The 18769-nt window shown below is 42.1% G+C and overlaps 1 protein-coding gene across 1 annotated transcript; it reads left to right on the top strand.

Annotated features, from left to right (window-relative positions):
- The first annotated feature begins 4007 nt into the window (after positions 1-4007).
- cdc42ep4a (CDC42 effector protein (Rho GTPase binding) 4a) lies at positions 4008-6990 on the top strand. The gene has a single exon (XM_079176953.1). It carries the CDS (start codon positions 4017-4019, stop codon positions 5082-5084), a length of 1068 nt encoding a protein of 355 aa, XP_079033079.1. The 5' UTR covers positions 4008-4016; the 3' UTR covers positions 5085-6990.
- The last annotated feature ends 11779 nt before the right edge of the window (positions 6991-18769 follow it).

Here is an 18769-nt window from a genome sequence, read left to right as displayed (position 1 = left end):
TCAACAACTTGATCTGAATCAAAACACCACAAGCAAACGGCATGCCGCTTAGCCGGAGTGCAATAAAATGGACCATTTACTGCTAAATCTGGCTCTTACGTCAGTAGGAGGGCTTTATTTTCAATTTTTCATTGGCGCAGTGTGTTTTCACCCGTTGCTCAGAGGGCAGCATCAGCTTGTGTCTGTTGTTCCCCGTCTGTATGATTGAGAGATAATGTGATTTCCACTGTTTGTCCTTGGGCTGCTCCTTCCTAAATGAGACCTTCAGCCGCACTAACTGAGTTGCATGGCAGATACCTATCTTCAAGAGGCCATTTGTCTGCTTAATTACTGGAACGTGAGTGTGTATGTGTGTGTGTGTGTGTGCTAGCCCTATTCCTGAACAATACCTCTTGCTTGTGTTGCCCTTTTAAACATCTGGCCATGAATGAGAGTTTTTTTTTCACCAACAAATGGGTGCAAATGGTTTTGACCGTCTGTGATTCTACAGGCAGAGCATTTTGAGATGTCAGTAGAACGGAGAAAACCGGCAACTTTTTCACACACATTTGGTTGCATGTGGCCTCCCAACCCCCAATGTCATTTCACCCCGAGGTCATGTGGTTGTCCGTCCAGGTCAGTGACTTCAAATGCGGCAGACAGAAAGCCTCCACTACTGGAGCGGCCACCCTCTCCCAGACAGTAACGTACACACTGGGCTGATAACGCACAAATGAGATCAGACAAGACATCATACAAGAATACCTAATTAGGGAAATGGTCCATTAGTCAAGTTTGAATGTGTGTCTGTGAGTGGACTGGCCTAGTGTGAGAGAACTGACGAGAAGGGAAAACTCACATCTGACACACATTTTTCAGGTTAGGTCTTGTGTCACACATTTTCTTTTCGTGTCAGCTGAGCTGTACAACCTCAATTGCTGCATGTTGATGATGTGGGGGATTTTTTGAGTCATAGCTTAAGCTCTTTCTTCACTTCCTGTGATGTAGCATCTCTTTACCGTGCTTAGAAATGGCTGTAGCATTTCCGTTAAGATCCAGAATTCTCCTGGTTGAATATACTCAGGTTCCAGACTCCTCTCTTTTATCGCCCCCCCTTTTCAGTAAAAGAACACATTCCTAAGTTATTTCTGTGCTCTTCCCTCAGAAGAAGTGGGTGTGTATTTTCTTCCCACAAAGTAGTGGCTATAACCGTATGATATTTAAGCAGCTTTCGAACCCTCCTTAGACCCAGGCTAGGTATTTATATTGATAATTGAGTTATGTGATCTATAAACAGAGCTAACATTACATTTCCCATGACATAAATCCATTTGGGGGAAATGGGTTGGAATATCATTTGCCCAAACAGATGTGAAACGATGAGAGAAGTGAAGCAGCAATGGCGACGGTTTGGAAACGTTCCCAGTGTGCTCAAGTTTATCACAATTTTTATCTGTGTGTGCATGCATTCAACTGCTGCGTTTCACTCAGCAGTTGAGAAATACCACATCCACATCGAGGCTGGTCGGTCATCTTCAAAACCAAATATCATTCAACGGGCTCAAGGTCTGAAGGTCGGTGTGGAGTGTGTGTGTGTAAATGGTTTCCGATTTCGCTGTCAAAATGAAAAGATGCAGATGCGCCTCGTTTGCTCGTCTGGTCCGTTTGTGTCCCACATTCCTTGTTTCCCATTGGTTCTCTGCTGCAGCCAGACCCCGAGTGTTGTGAAAGTCTGTTTATAAAGTCAACCCCCCCCACTGTGACCCTGGAGTTCCCACGCTAACTGCTTTCTTCTCAGGCCCTTTTACATTTTCTTTAAATTCACGTGTACACCCACATGCGCGTGCATGCACACTTACTCAAACATACACAGCTATAAATATAGCCGGGCTGTGAGTCAGGTTTAAGTGCTAAAGGCCTGTGCTGGATCGGGTTTAGATTCAGCCGATGAACAATCTGCCTGGTGGTCGTCTCAACAGTGCCCATGTTCCTGCAATGGGCACTGTTGAGCTTCTCAGCTTTATCCTGGCCTCAGGGGGGCGAGATGTAGGAGTGGGAGGCGGGCTTTCACCGTCTCCCCTTCATCCGCTGGTTGTTTTTCTTCGCCTGATTATGCCACCCAGAAGCAACTAGTCAGAAAAAAAACAAACTTTGTTTTTTGGCTGGGTGTGAATTATTTCTCTCTCATTATTTCCCCCCAAAAACAAATCAGAACATGCAGCTTCAATAATAAACATGTTTCTGCGAGAGAGAGAGAGAAAAAAAAAAAAGAGACTGTCCTTGTTTGTGTGTTTTGGCACAAAAAGCACAAAAGTTCGTGGAAAGTTTTCACATCGTGTTCAAGCCTCAGTCAAAAATTCTGCATTCGTGTTCCTCTCGATATAGATACCTCTATTTCCTCGCCTGCAGCACCGGAACAGTTGTATATTTTTATACATCCCCCATTTTTACCATTAAAATATACACTACACGTGATTGAAAACATAGCCGACGTTACATTAAAAGGGCGTATTGTATCAGCTCTAGGTTGACACAGAAGGAGGCCATGTGTTAGACGCTCGTGTGAGCCTGGAGCCTTCAACAGCCCCTGACAGGAAATGCTTTTGCTTGCTTGCAGGAGGGTGTTTCTATGGAAACAAAAGCAGGTGAGGGCATTAACAGGAAGACGAGAAGAGGCTCAGCTGGAGGGGGCGGGGTGGAGACAGAAGAACGAGGTCAATGTGCTAAAAAAAAAAAAGAAGAAAGAAGCGTTAGACAGCCTAAATCCTCCCAACGGCACTTTCACCAAAAGCAACTTACATTTATTTTGAAGCCATGCCGGTAAGAAATCCCAAATCAAGGTTGTCTCGCTGACTTTGTAATGATCTTGCCGTGTTAGCATGGGCAAACAAGCAAAGAGGCACTAAGTGCAAGTCAGAGAGGTGCACAATGCAGACGGCAAGCTTAGTGCTTTCTGCAGGCCTGCTTACGTGTGACCGTAGAGACTTTCCACCCTCGAGTCAAGAGGTGCATGTGTTTCTGATGTCTGTCTGCAGAAACTGCTGGCGTTTCATTTTTGCAGACCACCATGACGGTGTTCGTTTCAATGTGTATTTCATATGCTGGCATGTATCGCTAATGAGGCACCCTGCTCCCGTCCCCCCCCAGTGCAGCACCTGCGGAAGCAGACTAGCTGTCAGCCTGTGGTGAGGTTTCCGCTGTTCGGGCTGCATGTTTCAATAATGCAGAAACACATTTTCTCTCAACTGTCAGTCACAAACCTCTAGGGGCTTAAACACTGTTGTCGAAGAAGGAGAAGGAGACTGCCCGGGACTTGTTTCTTTCTCTGATCATATTTTCATATACATTTGTCAAAAAATTCTTAGGTGACTGTTGAATAGCAAACTCGATATTATTGCTGTTCTATAATTGACTTTGTCTGTGACTAGAAGATAAGCTTTTGGTCATACACCGAATGCCGTGCAGTCAAAGTTGAGCTTCACACCAGAAAATCCCTGGCGGCCCTCAACTATCCTTCTCCAGTTCATGTTGGTCTGTGGTTGGTGTTTTGCTCTTAATTATAATGCAGTTAAAGCAGAATCCTGTGGTGTTCCCCGTGTTGCTTTTTCCCCAGTGCATGCTGCTTATCATTATGGAGCTGCATAATTGGTAGTTTAAACTCTTGTAATTAGGGGATCATTAGAATTTTTGTTGTTTTTGTTTTCATTTACTTGATGGAATTAAAAAGCCAATTGTGAATATTCTGCACAGTGTAATGTGGTGTTGTGCAGTAAATTGATATGTATACCCTTGTTTTGTTTTTGTTGTTTCTTTTTGACATCAGTAAATGTGTTTTTTGGTTGTAAATCACATTTTGACAGACAATTTAAAGATTTACATTTTTTATTTAAATTCTGTGTATCTTATTTTATTCAATTTTCATTTTTCAGGTTCCCAGGCTGACTGTGATTGAGGCCCCTCGAATCATTCCGAGGTCCTTTTAAGAAGGATTATATTCAAGATTTGGAAGTTCTTTGTGCCAAACTAAACCCGCCGCCATGCCAATCCTTAAACAGCTCGTGTCTAGCTCCTCCCAGACCAAGCGCCGCTCACGCATGGACCTGACCAGGGAGATGATCAGCGCTCCACTGGGCGACTTTCGCCACACCATGCATGTAGGCCGCAGTGGCGACGCGTTCGGTGACACCTCCTTCCTCAGCACGCGCTCGGGGGAACCTCCCCCTGAAACCAATTTCTTCCCCCGCTCTCCTCGGCCCGGCCTCCTGTCTCGCACCTTCAGGAGCAGCAAACGCTCCCAGTCAGTGACCAGAGTAGACCAGCAGAGAGACAACACCCTGGTGACCCCTGGCGGGTCACCCACCTATGTGAAGAATGCCATGTCACTTCCCTTCCTCAATGGCGAGGACAGAGGGGACAGTATCGGGGCCAAGAGTTTGTCCTCGAGTCCTTTAAAGCAGCTCGGGGAGGTGGATGGGAGAGGCGCAACTGCAGCTGCTCACTACCTGGAGCTGGAAGAGCAGAGCTTTGGTGAGCTAACTGAGCTTCCAGAGAGCTCCTACCACTACGGCGGAGGAATGAAGCACGCTGAGTCGGTAATGTCTTTCCATGTCGACCTGGGACCCTCCATGCTGGGTGACATCCTGGGGGTGATGGAAAAGGAGGACGACGATCTCGGCTACGAGGAGGGCAAGAGCAGCGAGGGCCGTGCCTCACCACCTCTCAGCGCCCACGGCGAGGAAGAGGATAGTGTGGAGAGAAACAAAGATGAGGATGCAGAGGAGGATGCAGAGGAGGAGATAGGGGAAGAGGAAGACTCTGCAGAACTGCAGCAGCAGGCCTCTATGCATCTAGCCAGCTCTGTAGATCTGGGGCCTGAGAATGGAAGTCCCTACACCCCAGAGTACACTCCCGAGACTCGGCCCAAACATTTGCAGCATCTAGACAGCTGCTCCATGTCCAGCTCTGGCTCTGCTGCCCTGGACGAGAAGCCAAACAGCCAGACCTATGCAGGAGACACAGACAGCGCCACTTTTAGTGCTCCGCCAGAGGAGGAGAGCAACTTCTCCTCTTTCTTGGAAGATGAAGACGACGAGATCCGCCTATGAGTCTCCGAAGTCTTCTGAAACCAAAAGAAAAAGGACAGAGCTCTGGAAGGGGGAATATGTGGAACTAGCAAGTGCTTTAACAGTGTGGATGTGCAACTGAACAGAAATAAGACACTTGTTGTCGGGTACTGTGGGAATGGGACTGTGAAGAAGACGGAGGACGCTGACTTTGTAGGTCTGCAAGGAAAAGAGTGACTGCTCCTTCTTGGTAGAAGCCCAAATGCCATCTGTCAGAGAGCCTTACCCTCCACTGTCTGTCAACCCGTCTCTCCCTTCTGAACGCTGAGGGAACCGACATGGAAGAGCAGCCACTCGTTAGAAAGAAACTTTTAGGAAAAAGCACTTTCCATAACTAAAGCTCAATTCACGCTTTGTCTCTCTTTCCTCTCACTTGACGTGTCACATGGCTTTTCAAATTTGGTTCGCCTCCCTTCTTGTTGTGCTTTCTCTCACTGGCCGTGGGACACCATGAGGCCTGAGCTGAACAGAAGGCCTCTATCACCACAGGACTACTGGTGGGTATCTTGTAACAATGAAGGGGGCTGTGTTTGTCACTGGAGTGTGAAGCCCTGACTTGAGCCCCCTTTCATCTGAAAATGATATAGTACAGTGCCATAGATCTGTCAGTTTTCTCCCTTATGTAACTCAGGGTCCTTGCGACACTGCTCAAAGGCGGCCTTTCCCTGCTGTAAAGCTGGACCACAAAGCCCAAAACCAAAATTCTCTTCTGTTTTTCTTTCACAGTGAGCGCTACACAGGCTTACCCTCCGTGTATATTAGAGAAAACCAGGGCTGTAAAGCTGATGGAGATGCATTGGCCTGCATTAACTAAAAAGCCTGGTGTTACTACAGGAAGCCAGAGGTGTGAAGAGTGGCCCACTGGGGGAGAGATTGTACACTGTGTTTGTCTCTTTTCCCAATGAAATATTCTTTTTTTTTTTTTCCCATCCTGAAGCCATAATAATGATGATGATGTTACAGATTTTCTGATAACTGACATGGATTGGCTATCTTCCACATACTAATGTTCATTTACAGTTGAAACTGAAAAGTTTGATAACCACTTCCTTCCTTGTTTTCGTACATCCGAGCAGCTGCAGTGGTGCAACTGAACTGTTTAAAAGATGTTGATCCTCATTAGTCCAATGGGCTGCCTTTATGTAGAAGGAGGTTTCCACTACTTTGTGAGGAGGGCTTTAGGTTATTTACTGTGCAAAATCAGCAGGCACAATTGAACCAGACACTACTAGTATTTGGTGGTTAATACCTGTTGTGTTTCATTTTTATCTTTAAAAAAAAAAAAAAAAATCTTTGCTATGTTTGTATTGAGTCTGTTTATAGAGTAGATGAAAAGGAAAGACACAGCCAGCAATAGCAAGATAACTTTAAAAAAGGTTGCTATTTATATGCAAGTTGCATTGTCATTGCAGCTTGACTGAATCTTTTGCATCATTAAAAGCTGTGGCCGGAAGTATTGAGGCTCAGTTGCGCTGATTGATTTCACTGCCTTAACTGAAACTGACAGATGTGCCAAATCATAAATTTCTAGCAAAAGATATTTCTACTTGTGACGCTCACATTTGGGAGAGCCTGTCAAATCTGTTCCTTCTCTGTATGGCTATCACTTCTGAACTTAAGTTTAAGGCTGAGTTTCAGCTTGTAGGTAAAAGAAATAAAGATGTGTTCTAAAAAAAAAAAGAAAAGTTGCATAACTGGATATTTATATTTCAAATCACTCAAACACTACATTATGTATTCAGGTGATTTCTATGGTTAAAAGTGTGTGCGACTGGGAAGTTATCATTGTTGCCCTTTCTGTACAATGTTGTGTGTTATGCCTTACTTCATTACTGTTACTTTTTTCTGTACTATCCAAAATAACCTATATTTTTCAATAAAATAAATCCTGAACACCTTTACTTCTTCATATTTAATGCAGCTTGGTCTCGGAGCATCAGACGAGAATGTAACATAAGTGCTACTCAATCAGCAGCATTAACAAAGGAATTCCTAGACTGCCATCACTGTTTCCTGTCACTTTTCTTTGGCTCTCCCAGAAGAGGAAGGAAGCAATTGAGGCCTAGTTGGATGTGTCTCTTAAGTATTCGCTATACAAGCTGAGAATGCTGTGATGACTCATGAGTAAATGCGTGTGTGTGTGAGAAGAGTCAACATGTACGTAAATACCCTTCAAACTCCCTCCCCTCTATTTTCATGCTGTTGTCCAAACCGCCACAAACTACAGAAGAAAGACATTTTTTTTTCAACAGCAAACACTGCATAATGTCTTCAGATACAATCCACATTTGCTAATTTAATCACCTTTAACTCATGAAAAAAGTCATAGTATGTCAAAATAAACCAAGTACAGTATGTCAAAGAAAGACATGAAAAAGTCATAGTATATAGAATGTTGAAAAAAGGAAATCATTGTAGCATGTTGGGAAAAGTAATAGTATACTATGTCTAAAAAAGACATGGTATAGCACGTCAAAAGAAAGACATTAAAAAGTGATAGTATAATATATCACAAAGTCAGAACAAGTAACCGTGTAGCATGTCGAAAAAAGTCGTATGGTTTGTTGAAGAAAGTAATATAAAAAGTCATGGTATAGCATGTTGAAAAAAGTCATAGTATAATATGTCCAAAGAAGTAATTAAAAAGTCGTATAGTATGTAGAAAAAACATATTTGGAAAAAAGCCATTAAAGAAAATTGCGTATACAATCATCTAGCATGTTGAAGTCATAGTACAGTATGTCCGAAAAAAAGTCATACTATAGTAACCGTTTTAGTATCGTCAGATAATAAGTCATAAGGTAAAATATATGAAATGTCATAGTATGGTATATCAAACAAGTGACCTGAGTCCTGAAATAGGAGGAAGGTGAAGAACATACAATGACGCAGACAGCCACAGTCAAGATGTCCCAAAAAGTCACAGTATAGGTTGTCGAAATATTTTTTTAAATAAAGTCATAATAGTATGTCGAAAAAAGTAATCATATAGTATGTAAAACAAATACAAAATACAATAGTATGACATTTTTTAATACTACAACAACTATTATTGCTATAACGTTAGTACAGCAACTACTTCTGCTATAATTGGTACTTTTACCACAACTACAAAAACTACTAACTACTACTAACTACTAACTCCAACAACTTATCCTACTAGTTGATTTGATAGCGACCAAATGTTTGCTCAATTCGCTTCCTACTTCTTTGTCTCCTTCAAGTCCTTCTGCTCATTCAGAAGTCTGGACAAAATACAGAGGTTTACACCAACATTTACCAAACAGATAAAGTCTCTCATGCTCCAATGCCAGACTTTAATTCACCACTTTTTAAACAGACTTATTGAATCAGGAAGGATAAGGTAGATTGTATAACACAAACACAGGTAGATATGTTAGACAGGTAGACATTAATAATCTGATCATGTAATCACAATGTGAGGAGACAAAAATGACTCACAATGATTCAATTGAAACCTTCAATGTCTGTCAATCCTGTAATTTAATAACAAAGATAACAAAGAATAAAACAAAATGCAAATTAAAAAATAGAACATGCACATCCAGGTGGTCAAGTGGTTTCAACACATTTAAAAAAAATGTTTTTAATATCTTGTAAAATGAAAAATCTGAAACAATAATCAAAGTATCAAAAAACAATGTTTTGCTTTACTGGTGTTCCTTTACTTTGTGAGTTCGTCCAGCATCGATCTCGTTTCAGAAGTGGCTGAGTGGCCTCTGATTCGCCGTCCTGTGGTTCTCCAGCTGCTCCTTCAGTGATTTCTGGAGAACGGAGACACAAATAAACCACATTACAGACACACAAAAGAACTTGGTGGGCTATAATCTAAAATATAACCGTTATTAAACATGCCAAACACATATTATTGGAAACAATAGTATTGCTTATCACGTCATGCCTGTTTACTAAACTTCAAACACTTATATGGCATCAATTGTGATTAATTTAAGTTTCGCAAAGTGAGGATCGAGGAGGCATGCCAAAAGAGCTTTAATCGAGGAAACACTGGCAAACCGTGACAAAAGAAAGAGACGTTACACACATCTGGAATAATCTCAAACCATACCGGGACAAACTGTTCCTTTTGTATTCATAATCAAGTATTATTTATATAGCACCTTTTAAACAAATCAACTGCAATTAAAAGTGCTTTACAATACGAAAAATGGAGAGAAGGTGAAGAGACGAACGTACAGATATTTATGAATACTAAAACCATAGGATTAACATTACACTGTACAAAATCAGATCTTATAATAAGCAATAATAATAAAAAAACATGACATTGTGAAACTAAACTATATGAAAGCCAGACTGAATAGATGCTGTTCTCAGATCCTCTGGAAGGCGGTTTCAATGGCTTTGAGCCTAATGGCTAAAGCAGAGTCACCAAATGTTCTGCTTTGAGGAACGGTTAAAAGATAGGAACCAGAGGATCAGAGGGGCCTTACTGGTTCATACACTAAAAGAATTTCTGAGAGGCAGTCTGGTGCAAGGCCATGTAGTGCCTTATAAACTAATAAAAGAACTTCAAATTAAGTACGAAAAAATAACAGGTAGTTTCATAATGACATTTCATTTTGATACATCGTATGCTTCTATCTTGAATGCAGGCTACATCCAATTCAACTGCTGTAATCGTGACGTGAAGCTTACAAGTGCAAACAGCTTCTAACGTCAAAATATATCAATAAAGTTGATAGTGTGTTTGTGTATACATAATATATATATCAGTCATATACATGTCAGTCTTTAATTGTAAAGTACGTTTTATGCAAAACGTGTGTAGGCTATAATAAGACAATAGGCTGTGTGTGTGTGTGTGTGTGTGTGAGTGTGTGTGTGTGTGTGTGTGTGTGTGTGTTAAATCTTGTCACGTTATGGCACATTGTGAATTGAATTAAAAGTAAATATATGAGTTGTCATGAACAGCGTTGTGCTCATCTGACAGATCATAAAGTACAGCGGGATAACAAGACGATGGACAGCTGATGCAGTTGTGCCAGACGTAATATCTAAATGACGTGGCTTTAAAATGACAGATCTGATGGGGAGGATAGGCCTCAATAGGCTTGTTCGAGTTTCACTGCGCCTCGTGGACAAGATCAGCAGCAGGAGGTGATGACAGAAAGCTGGGGGTCACATGACAGGAAGTCACAGAAATATTCGCATCCTGTTAGATCCATCTGTAGGCTACCTGTAGTTTGCAAACTACATTCAGATACTTTTATATTTCTTTGCAAATGTAGATGTGGATATATGTGTGTGTATCTGGTATTGTTGTCTATCTGTTATTCTTTTTTATGTGTGCCTTGTAAAGCACTTTGTAATTGCTGCTTGTTTTGATAGGTTTTATATAAACCTATATAACCTTTATTATTATTATCATCATCACCTCCTCCGCTCACATCTCCCAAGACTAAGACGCCAGGAGAGGAGGCGAGGAAAGGAATAGAGGATGGTCAACTGGGAAAAGAGAAATGGTGTTGAATAGTCATCTCTTGTGGACAAACAGCACATGTGGTCTAGTGGCAACCCCTCTGTTGTTTTGAGGATTACAGTCCGTTTACCATTTTGAAAATCTGTACTCTGTACAGTATAATGACACGGTGATTGTATAGTGGCTTTAGATGCATGTAAATACAATGTACGTAAATGAAACAAATCGAATAGAAACGGTGCCTTAAATAGCATAAATTATAGCAACAATATATTTATAGAGATTTTTCACACAGGACTGTTGCTTTTTTTTAGTATTGTTATTTGTAATTTTATAATAACTATTATGCAACTTAGTTAAATGGCGCACAATCTCATAGAACGTGGGTCTGATTGAATCGTTTCACTAAGGCGTCCACCGGGAGGGTTTCAAAAGCAGCTGACTTTATGGGTGAAAAATACAATTCTGTAATTACTAAAATGATCTTCAGTTAAAGACCATAAACAAATGCTTTCTAATTGAGAACAGCTGCCATCAATTCAAGCGTATAACCAAAAACTTATGTCAGGCCAATCACACCCAAAAAGCACCTGAGCCTTTATTTCTACGGCTGTCTGCTGTAACCCTCCAACACCACAGCTCCAGATACCATTTGTTCTTTAAAAGTTGGTCACAATTGCTTCTCAAAAATCTATTTTATATTGCTGTGAAACATCTCATTCAAACAACTCTATTTATTCAGTTTAAGCACAAAAACTACTTTTCAAAAGACTAGATTTGAACATATCTGTTAATAACATTCTAATTTACTTTCACCAAATGCTCAATCTCACTGAGCAAAGCTTGAACGCATCAGAATGGAACTCAATGAAACCATCAGTAACAGCTGTTGCCTCATTATTTAGCAAAAACTGGAAAATTCTACCAAACAGCTGCTTAATACCTAACGTTATAGATCTCCTCCTGCCGATTTCAACACAGATTTGTTGTTAACGTTGTAGCATTATCAATGCGTTTAACCACAGGTGTGTCGTACACCTTTGCACTTGCGCAGTAGACTATCAATCGGGCAGGATGTATGGCTACATGATACAGGATCCAGCACTTCAGGCTAAATACATAAATAAACACGTAAAAACGAATGGTTAACCAAAACCATATTCAACCAAATAAAAATGGTGCTTTTTAAATTAGTTATTATTTTGCTCACGCACAGTCGCAGGTACATTGCCTTGTGCCAAATCCGCCGTTGCTTTAAGTATTACCCATAAGTCTTTGCTGTTACTTCTCTACGTTCTCAATGCAGGTGAACACATGTGCAGGTACACATTTTACAACAGCAGGGGGCGAAGTTGTGTCATACCGTTTCAACATTTCAAACGTGTTACGTTAGAAAGTGAAGACGTGAGTGAATTAGCAATTTGCAGTATTTTGTAGTATACTTGCAGTAAGGAGACCAACAATACGTAAAATGGCTTGGATCTCTAAGGGTTTAAAAACAAACATAAAGCGTCTTAGTATGGAGTCAGTCTTGCCTGAGAGAGGATAAAAAATGCATTTTACTTCTCACTTTACACATTTTTCTTTACTGCACCACCTTTATTGTTTTTGTACATAATGTATTTGGTCTGAAATGTGCCAACATACCATCTTATATTACCTTAAGTAAAAGCCACTTTCTTTTGAAAGGGTGTCGTGTGAAATTTCCACCCATGACAACTTTTAATCTAAAAGTATTTAGGCTCTACTTTTACAATACATATATAGTTTGATGTTGATTCCTTTTATCACCTTTTGCTGTACTGTGCTGTATAAAATATTTTTGTTTTACGACCATCATCTTCAACATTATGAAAAGAAACATGGTCATGTTTTGTTCTTGTTTTGTAGCGGTGTCTGAAAAACTAAATGCCCTTTTGAAGATTTGTGCCTATAATCAAAATCCTGCCCCTGGATGGAGGAAGGAACGTTTATCACAATGGAGAGCTGTATTTATAAATAGTGGTGACAGGTAATTCTTCTGGAGAACAGATGAGACTGGCTGTCATGTAAGACCAGGATCCCACTCATCATCACAGACTCACAACTGTTCTTTCACTTTCAACTTTACTGACCACACTTTGGCTTTTCACATGTCACTGAACCTCTCACGGCTCGGTCAAAGTTCAGTGCACTCTGCTTTGTTAACACTGCAGTTGCAGACAGTTCAAGGTCCCACCCGGCATCACCGCTCCGTATTAAAACTGCATGCTGAAAACACTGATCCATTTTTCCTTGGTGTCTTTTTTTCCAATTCAATCTTTCATCTCCACTTCGGGGGATCTTTAATCTCCTTCCACTTTCAGTTTTTCACAGTCACATTATACCAGCTTCCAATCTGCCAGAGGGCTAGAACAAGTCATTATTCTTACACTTGTGGTAAAAACAGGCCATTTATATTGATTGGTGTGGTCAATACAAACCAGTGGGGCTATTGATCCTACTTTTCTCTGTCTGTATAAAGTCATTATTCTCTTTAGAGATTGTTAGTCTTGTTTTTTGCTTGTTTCTCTGAGAAGAAAAAACTAAATCTTTACCAGTCACCACTTTTGCATTAGTTTCGAAAAGTCTTGTTTTTTTATCACCGCTTTCTACTGAATTATTTATCTTGTGCTGAAGGTCCAGCGCCAAGCAGCAAATCACTCACTGTCCTAAATCCTGTTATCTACTGCCATCTAGTGGTTCAATGAGGCTCACATCTGGTGATGGGTGTCTGTGAAATGACTGGTTTGACTTTAGGGTAGTAAATGAATCTCCTTTATGTCTTTGAATCATATTGCACCCCCAAAACATCATGTTGATCCTTGAGTTTCGTTCTATTGTTTACATGTTTCAGTGCTACATCCCACATTTTATGTCTACACAAAAATCGTTGCAAAATAACTCATCACCGAGACTGTCAAATGAGATTATTTGGATGATTTGCAGGAATAGGCAGGATGTGAACACGACTGTTGAAATGTTCCCGCACATTTGAACCTGATACCGGAGACGGCAGATTTGTTCAGGAGGCTCAGCTCACCTCCCTCCCCCATAGAAGCTCATTGTAAATCGAGTCTGCCTTGCAGCTGTTTCTCCCGCTCAAACACCCTGGATGCAGTTTCTCATCTGCTGTCAAATGTCATTTCCCTTTGGTTTCAAACTCACTTTGAAAATCATATTTTTTTTACTCAAGCCACCAATGGGAGGCGCTCATTGCCTTTAGGTTTATTATGTCAGAAGCCCCTGCCTGGACCCACAACCTTTTCCGCCAAATTCCATCAGCAGACTTGCTGCTCTTCCAGCAGGCCGACGGCATGCTGAAATCTGGAAAGTATTAAGCAACCTGCTGGTGGAGGGGACTGGGGGGCTGATGAAGGAGGGAGAGAGGGGAAGTAAAAAGTGGGGGATGGGGGAGAAAAGAAACAGAATACAAAATTGTTCATATACCGCCCTTTGCCTGGCCCTGCTCTCTTTTCCCTCCCACACACACACTCACACACTCACACGCATTAGCGTGTGAGCTCCCCCCCAAAAAATCCACACCACTCCCCAAGCAGCTCCAGCATTTTTCTTTTATGTTTGCAGTATTTTGCTTTCCTCCTTTTTTTTTTTTAATGGGTCATAAACAAACACCCGTTTCTGCTGTGTAGTTCTGCACTGAGGAGGGGAGGTGGGGGAGATGGGGGAGTTGTGTGGGTGTGGTGTATTGGTGTGTGTGTGTGTGTGTGTGGGGGTGTGTGTGTGTGTAGTTGTTTTGCTTGCACTGAACTGAAAAGCGAGGGCCATGGTCGAAGGCCCCAACTGTGTGTTTGTGGTTGGAAGCGAGAATAAAAACCTGGATGGCGTCCATACATCCTTTCCCATGCTTTAATGCACATATCTTTGACCAAATGTATGCACAGTATCTGGGAGGGCACACTGTAACCCCAGTGAGAAGCCCCGCCCACGAGAAGATGTATAGAATCTGAACTGCGCCGAGTAACATTCGGCAAGCAAGAAATATATCTTCCAGAGAGTAAAGATCTGTCTTAACGTTTACGTGCTGGTGCATACATTGATGTTTTTATAAAATATAAACCCTTTCTTCGTTCTAAGAGGAGGACGATAAAGTTGTCTATTGTTGACAGTATTTCAAAAAATTATTATCGCTGATGTCCATCATGTAGAAATGTTAGTAATACAATACAGACATCTCTTCTTGGCAGTCTTGTTCTTGATTAATTATCAACACTTATTGCCGGAGTAATTTATCCTGCCTTTCCAAACGCTCTACATCGGCCTTTACTTCAGTCTGCCAAGTAACAAAACAAATTGTAAGACAGTCAAACCAACACATGTTTTCAGCTTTGTGTCCTCAAAGTAAGGCTGAGGTGCAAGACGCAGCACCACGGATATTGGTGTTAGCAGGAGCAGGAGCAGCGAACATAAACATTCCAGTACCCAGTGTTGACCTCTTGATCTCTAAACCTTGGAACTGCAGTGCCGGCAGCAGGAGACCACACACACACACACACACGTGGTGGGAGGAGGAGGGGGGGGGGGGAGGACGCTCAACCTCTCCGGTGTCCTTGCCTTAAAGAGCTTTAGATGCGTGTGCCGAAGACTGTAAAAAATTTGCCCATCCTCTTAAAATCAGTGCAGTCTTCACCGCTCAGGGATTGTTGCCTGTATGTCAGAATGTGGGTATGGCTTTCTCAGATGGAAAAGTTGTTCCAAGGAAAACACAGCTCCTGTCTCTCTCGTTCTCCCCCCCCCAGTTGTTGAGCAACCAGCAGTTTCTTTTATGAATCTGGAGATTGTGTCATGGATTCTTTGGGCTAAATCTCCAGTGTTGAAATAGTTTTTTTTCCATTCCGCAGAATCACAATTGCTAAATCCGCCCTCAGCTCACCAGACTGAAACCATGGATTCAAACTAGACCTTTTTGCTATTTATGAACAAACAAACAGCCGGAACAGTACATCTCGTTTTTTCTTTCAGAGTATTGATTTCAAAATGTACTGATTAAGAAGTCAACTTCTGCCATGATTCTGCACTGAGCATGTTAAACGACGATGTGAACACGGAGGACTCATTTTTGCCACAAATGCAGAAACAATGATTCCTCCCCTTCATTTTGCATTCTTTCCTTCTGCCTGTGTGCCGCTCTGCTAACCATGTCTCAGTCCGCTGAGAAGAAGCGCGGTTCCTGCAGCCATGTGCGTCCCCAGGAGGTCTGGCCTGTTCCTGCATTCAGCCATGACCACACAGAATGGGGCTGGGGGCTCTGCTGCTCTCTGCACCCCCTCAAGTCTGCCAGACGCCACTTCCCCTCCAAGGTCTGTCCATGGCTGGCTGACAGTTAAGGAAGGAGAGCACTTATATAGCTCCACACATGCTACACCCCTCCGCAAACCCACACCTTTAGGCTGCTGTCAAATGTAAACGTCCTTACACAATGTTTGAAAGCAATTATTGATCATTTAAAGTTCGAATATCAAAATTCTTAAACTTAGAGTTAAAAGAGTTCCACATAAAAAGAAAGAATTTGTCTTCTCTTCATCTCTGAATGTAGCTCATTGGTGGGAGCAGACCAGTCAATTCATCAGTGAACCCAGGATTGATAAAAAGACGCTTGAGATTTTGATCACACAGCAAGAGCACATCCTTGCCAACATAGACTTGGCGCCATCCCAACAGAGGCTGTATGTCCGCACAAAGCCCTCCTTGTTTAGGAGACACTGCATGCCCACTGTGGAGCAAAATACTCTAAGCTGACCAGGAAGGGAGGGATCACAAAGGGTCACATCCCATAGGCCAGCTTTAAACTTTGACCTTCCAGTACTTCTTCAACTTAATATCCCCACTCTCTCGACATAATGAGTAATACCAGTGCCACACATTCACTGCAGGGGCAGAAGGAACTGAAGGAACAGTCTCACAGATTGATGCCTGACGATAATCTGGAAATAAGAGGCTCCTTTTGTCCAACGCCTTTCATTCATTCAGTGCATCTTTTCTTCAGCAATCTTACATTTTTATATACATACAGTATATATTAGCCTTGCATATACTAAGTAAAAGTCTTAACATTACTGTGTTTTGTCCAAACTTCCTCAAAAGTACTTTAAATTAAAGTCTATGTGAGCAGATATTAGTTTAGAAGTTCGAAGTATAAGCGTCAAAAAGGAAGCTATATTAAGGAGTATTTAAAGTGTTTCTCATTCACTTCACACTTCATACTTGGTCGGGAGGTATAAGCGTTGTGTTCAGGCCTCTGGGCTTTCCTCTGTTAGCTGTTCACAGGGACTAAACCTCAGTGATTTCATAGTGTACCCGTTAATATCGGCTCTAGCAGAGCCAATCAGACAGACTTTCCATTACACTCGATCACCTTCCTGTTTTCATGCAACCTCAACGAGTGGAAACACTGCAGCCGCTTAAAGGCTCATTCACCTCTATCAAATCTCAATCGCATCATAAATCAGGGTGTGTCTGGAGTCAGAAAACAACACTAGGGGGAAGAATCCCAGAGCTCCATGTGGGGAGATGACTTTAAAACATACTGTACTGGGTGTTGGTCCTCCATTCAACAACTCCGTCATCCAGTTTATGCTCCCCTCCCTCTGGCCTTGGTTCCCTCAGGGCTGAGCTGGAGAGGAGAGGGGGAAAAGTCCGGCCGATGCTGGCTGTCTTCGTCATCCTGCCGGCCAGGCTCTGACTCTCCTCCTCCTCCTCCTGCTCCGAGTTTACCGATCAGAGCCAGCAGACCATAAACAGATGTATCGTGTGTGTTTGTTAGTCTTTGGGGTTGAGTTGAGTTGAGTTGTGTTTATTTTATTTTATGTGAATATTCAAAGATTGATTTAGGCTGAATTGACATTTTTTGCTTCAATAGAACAATTAAGCACTTGATTTTATGAGTTCATGAACAGTTGAGCATGCTGACTGCAGAAGAGGATGATATGCTAAATGACAAATGAGAGCGATCTTTAGAAGACGATTCAGCATACAGAGTGTACAATGCTACAAAAATGTGCCGAATATTTAAATTAGCACATATTTAGTTCAGCCTAGGACATTTCTCTGCTTTATGTTGAATAACAGAAGTCAGAGACGAAGACTGTACAGCAGTGGTAATCACTAATACAGTCACCGTCCTGGAGGCATGTGTGCTATAAGTGTAAATGTTCACTCAAATGCTGGATTAAAACCAATGTCAAAAGCAGCAACGCACAATTATTTGATATCTTAAACAACCTTAACGTTCTCACAACTGCCATGAGACATTTTTCACTTTGGGTGGATGTAGGCTTGAAATTGTAATCCATCTGCGGTGTTTATTTTAAACATAAACACTCGATGTGACGCTTCGCATGTGATGTCAAGGCGTGTCTGACTCTGAGCTCGGAAGACGCTGCTGAGCATGAAGGCATCTTCTGGCTTTCCTGTATCAGACAATTCCCTTTTGGCGGTGTATCTAGCATGGTAAAGCCCGGTTAAAGCCCTCTCCACCCTTTCCATCTGTAGCTGTTTACTTTGATTGACAGCTCGCTGGGATCCTCAAAGAGGCACTGAAAGTTGCACCAGATTCATTGTAAGCGAAGCACTGCCTCATTCACACCACAATCTCCAGAAAAACGTCATGTTGACAGCAAAAAATCCCCAGCCTTTATGGGAGTGTGTATGTGTGTGTGTGTGTGTGTTCAAGAATGCAAGAGTGCTTAGAGTGGGTGTTTGACTGACTTGGTGAGCAACAGCGAGGTCGGACAAAATGTGAATCAGAGCAGGATGGAACAAAAAGAGAGGGAATGGTTAAGTAATCATCCAGTTTTTTTGTCTTTCCCTATTCTCCTGCTGCATTGCTCCAGCTGTGCTCCTGCTCTGGGCAAGTCAGGAAGTGTTGGAAGGGGATTGTGTGGGGTGGAGGCAGGGTGAGGTCACCGGGCTGTTGGCCCCTGGGATGGGAGGAGAGAGAAGAGACACTCAGCCCACTGTCATAGCTCTATATATTCATTCTAATCGTATTGTTGACTGAGCCCTTCATCAGCAACATATGATATATTCCAGCCCTACATCTGCAACGCCGCACAGTGCTGCCATTTTGAACACTATCAAACACTGACCCCCCCTCTTTCGCGTATGTGCCCACAGACGCGCACAGTGAGAGTGACTCACCCACAGAGCCGTAGGCATGTTTAGA

Source organism: Pholis gunnellus (assembly GCF_910591455.1).
Source record: "Pholis gunnellus genome assembly, chromosome: 17".
Taxonomy (NCBI): Eukaryota; Metazoa; Chordata; class Actinopteri; order Perciformes; family Pholidae; genus Pholis; species Pholis gunnellus.
The sequence above is the reverse complement of the archived record's forward strand: the minus strand, read 5'-3'. Positions and strand labels throughout refer to the sequence as shown.